Below are 3,086 nucleotides of genomic sequence, written 5' to 3'. Positions count from 1 at the left end.
TTCACCATTCCCTGTGAGTGCACTCTATCCACGACATGACGAGCTCGGGTATAATAATGTTACTCCCCTTTACCCGAGACTGATCAAAAATTCAGAGCACTGGTGTCATGTTCCAGTCAGGATGAGAAATTGATGATGGAGTCTGGTTTTGTTTTTGTTTTGTTAATGCCGTCTTGTTTGAGTACCAGGAAAGCACAAAGTGCTGCTTCTCTGAATGCCAGAGGAACCAGAAACCAGGAGACAGTTTCCCTCTTCTGAACAAACTCTTTCAGCCAGCTTGCTCAAGCTGCATGAGTCTGACTTTCCTTCTGCTTTTCTCTGTCTTGTTTATCTGTATTGCCCAGGGGTGCTTCAGTCTCTCTCTCTCAATCTCACATCCACACCCACACAGACCAAAAACACTTCCCGCAATCAAAGCCCCAGCTCCTGCATTTGAAACCCCCTGGGTCGCATAATTCAGGATCTACTCAGCCCTTCCATGTGCCTGGGGTATTGGGTGCTCCTGCTGTTGTTCCAGCCTCCTGATAACAATGGGTTCTGTACACTTATTCTGAATGGAAGGTGGCAGCCACAGCTGATCCATAACGAGAAAGTTTAGCCCGGCCAACAACAACGATATACTAGGATTGCCTGAGAGCTTCGTCCCTACAAGCAGGGTGGTGTTCTGGAGGGAAAGTCAGCATCAGGCCTCCTGTAGACTGGGAAGGCAGTATACAAAGGATATGAGCCCTAGGAAAGGGAAAGAGAGGAAGAGGAAGAGGAGATTTAGATGGAGATGAAGGGAGGAGGACAGGAAAGGAGAGATGAAGTAGGGGCCAAGGAAAAGGAAAGAAAGATAGGGGAGATATGGCGGGAAAGGGGTACCACAATCCTGCCAACCTTTATGTTTTTTTGCAGTTGCCTGCTGATCCACTGTTGTTCACCCAAGGCTAGATTGTCCAGAACTTGGCTCCCATATGGCACCTAGATAAGGACCAGATTCACAGAAGTGCCCAGCACCCAGCAGCTCCCATTGTGAGATTTGTGAGCACCCAGCGCGCTCCCAATGCACAAATCTGGCTACTTATTTTGGTGTCTAGATAGGAGCTGGGCTCCTTTGCAATCCCCCCTGCCCCCAAGAATGAGTGTTTAGCATTCAGAAAACGAAACGGAAAGGTGGGATATTAAATCAGATAGAAGGAAATATATTTTCACGTGTGATTAGACTGTGGAACTCACTACCACTGGAAGTCATGAAGCACAAGAATTTAGCAAGATGCAGAAAGGGCTTGGACACTTACGTGCATCACAAGAATATCCAGAGTTATAATTAACAACAACATTTTTGGCAGGGATTTAAAACCTCAGGCTATGGGGCTTAGAGACCAGGACAAGACATTAATGGGGGCGGTGGGGGGGGGAACAAATCATCCCACATCTGTTACTGCAGGGTTCTCGCATCTTCCTCTGAGGCACCTGGGGCTGGCCATTGTCAGAGACAGAACACTGGACTAAAGGGACCGTGATCTGAGCAAGTCTGGCAGGTCCTATGCTCCTATGAAAATTCCAACCATAGCGGCAGATCTGCTTCCAAGCTAAAAATCCCCAGGATTTTGCTGAAATTCTGCAGAAAAGATCTACACCCTTGAGCTGAGCTAAACTAAAGCATGGAGATTTTCTGCTAGCAAGGATTTTTCAGCACGTTATAAGGATGGGAAAATAGGGCTTATAATGACAGTCCAGACGTAACGTTCTAAAGTGCTTGAAGGGCTATATAATGGTATGACACTATTAACGTTTAAACTGCCTGCCATTTGTTGTGTTTAACTACACCACCTTAGTGTTGCACTAATGAAGCCGTTATGCTCAGAATTCCGTGCTTTTATTTCAGGGAGCAAACGAGTCAGGAGGGAAAAAAAGCCACTTGCAACTGTTGGTGGACCCCCGATTCCAATGCTGCCAACTCTCATGATTTTGTTGTGAGTGTTGAGATATTGGTGTGTTTTTGTAAAGCCCCAGCTCCTGGAGTCACGTGCTAATGGGAGAATCTCACTTTCATTTTAAAAAGGAATTTTTTTGAATTCGTGCTTGTGGAAAAAAAATTGAAAATGGGATTCCTTAGCTGCTGTGATGTTCAACTCTCTCAGCTGAGCTTTTAAATCAGAGTTCATCTCCAACTCCAGCTCTTCCTAGGCCAGCACTGAGAGAGAAAGGCCATGTTCAGTTCTAGCGCGAAGATTGTGAAGCCCAATGGTGAAAAGTCAGATGAATTCGAGTCTGGTATTTCCCAGGCTCTCCTGGAGTTGGAGATGAACTCTGACTTAAAAGCTCAGCTGAGAGAGTTGAACATCACAGCAGCTAAGGAAATTGAAGTAAGGGGTGGTAGAAAAGCAATCATAATCTTTGTACCAGTTCCTCAGCTGAAATCTTTCCAGAAGATCCAGGTCTGATTAGTTCGTGAGCTGGAGAAAAAAATTCAGCGGCAAGCATGTGGTGTTTATTGATCAGAGAAGGATTTTGCCCAAACCAACAAGGAAAAGCCGTACAAAAAACAAGCAAAAGCGTCCAAGGAGCCGTACACTTATTGCAGTGCATGATGTCATTCTCGAAGATCTGGTCTTCCCTAGTGAAATTGTGGGCAAGAGAATCCGCGTGAAACTAGACGGCAGCAGACTCATAAAGGTCCATTTGGACAAAGCACAACGGAATAATGTTGAACACAAGGTGGAAACATTTTCTGGTGTCTACAAGAAGCTCACTGGCAAAGATGTTATTTTTGAGTTCCCAGAATTCCAGCTGTAAAGTGCAAGAATGACTAATCATTTTGGTTGCCCTTTTCTGAACCAAGTCCACTATATCTTTTTTGAGATGGGGCGACCACATCTGCATGCAGTATTCAAGGTGTGGGTGTACCATGGATTTGTATAGAGGCAACATGATATTTTCTGTCTTATCACTTCCTTTCTTATGTTCTTATAAAAGAGACAGCTCTCTATCAACTCCTAAAAAAAAAAAAAAAGCATAGCCCAACTGAGCATGCTCAGAAGTGATCTTTCAATTACTCAATTTTTTATTGTAAATATTTCTCTCATCCCAAGCCTAGCAAA

At 44.6% G+C, this 3,086-nt stretch overlaps 1 protein-coding gene across 1 annotated transcript; it reads left to right on the top strand.

Moving 5' to 3' along the window:
* The first annotated feature begins 2,160 nt into the window (after nucleotides 1-2,160).
* On the top strand, nucleotides 2,161-2,799 carry LOC119855910 (40S ribosomal protein S7-like). Its single transcript, XM_038402841.2, is given in 2 exon segments — nucleotides 2,161-2,447; nucleotides 2,449-2,799. Coding segments are annotated over 2 exon segments (585 nt in total). The 5' UTR covers nucleotides 2,161-2,195; the 3' UTR covers nucleotides 2,782-2,799.
* The last annotated feature ends 287 nt before the right edge of the window (nucleotides 2,800-3,086 follow it).

This window comes from Dermochelys coriacea, chromosome 5 (assembly GCF_009764565.3).
Source record: "Dermochelys coriacea isolate rDerCor1 chromosome 5, rDerCor1.pri.v4, whole genome shotgun sequence".
Classification (NCBI taxonomy): domain Eukaryota; kingdom Metazoa; phylum Chordata; order Testudines; family Dermochelyidae; genus Dermochelys; species Dermochelys coriacea.
Note: the sequence above shows the minus strand (reverse complement) of the source record. Positions and strands in the feature narration are given on the sequence as shown.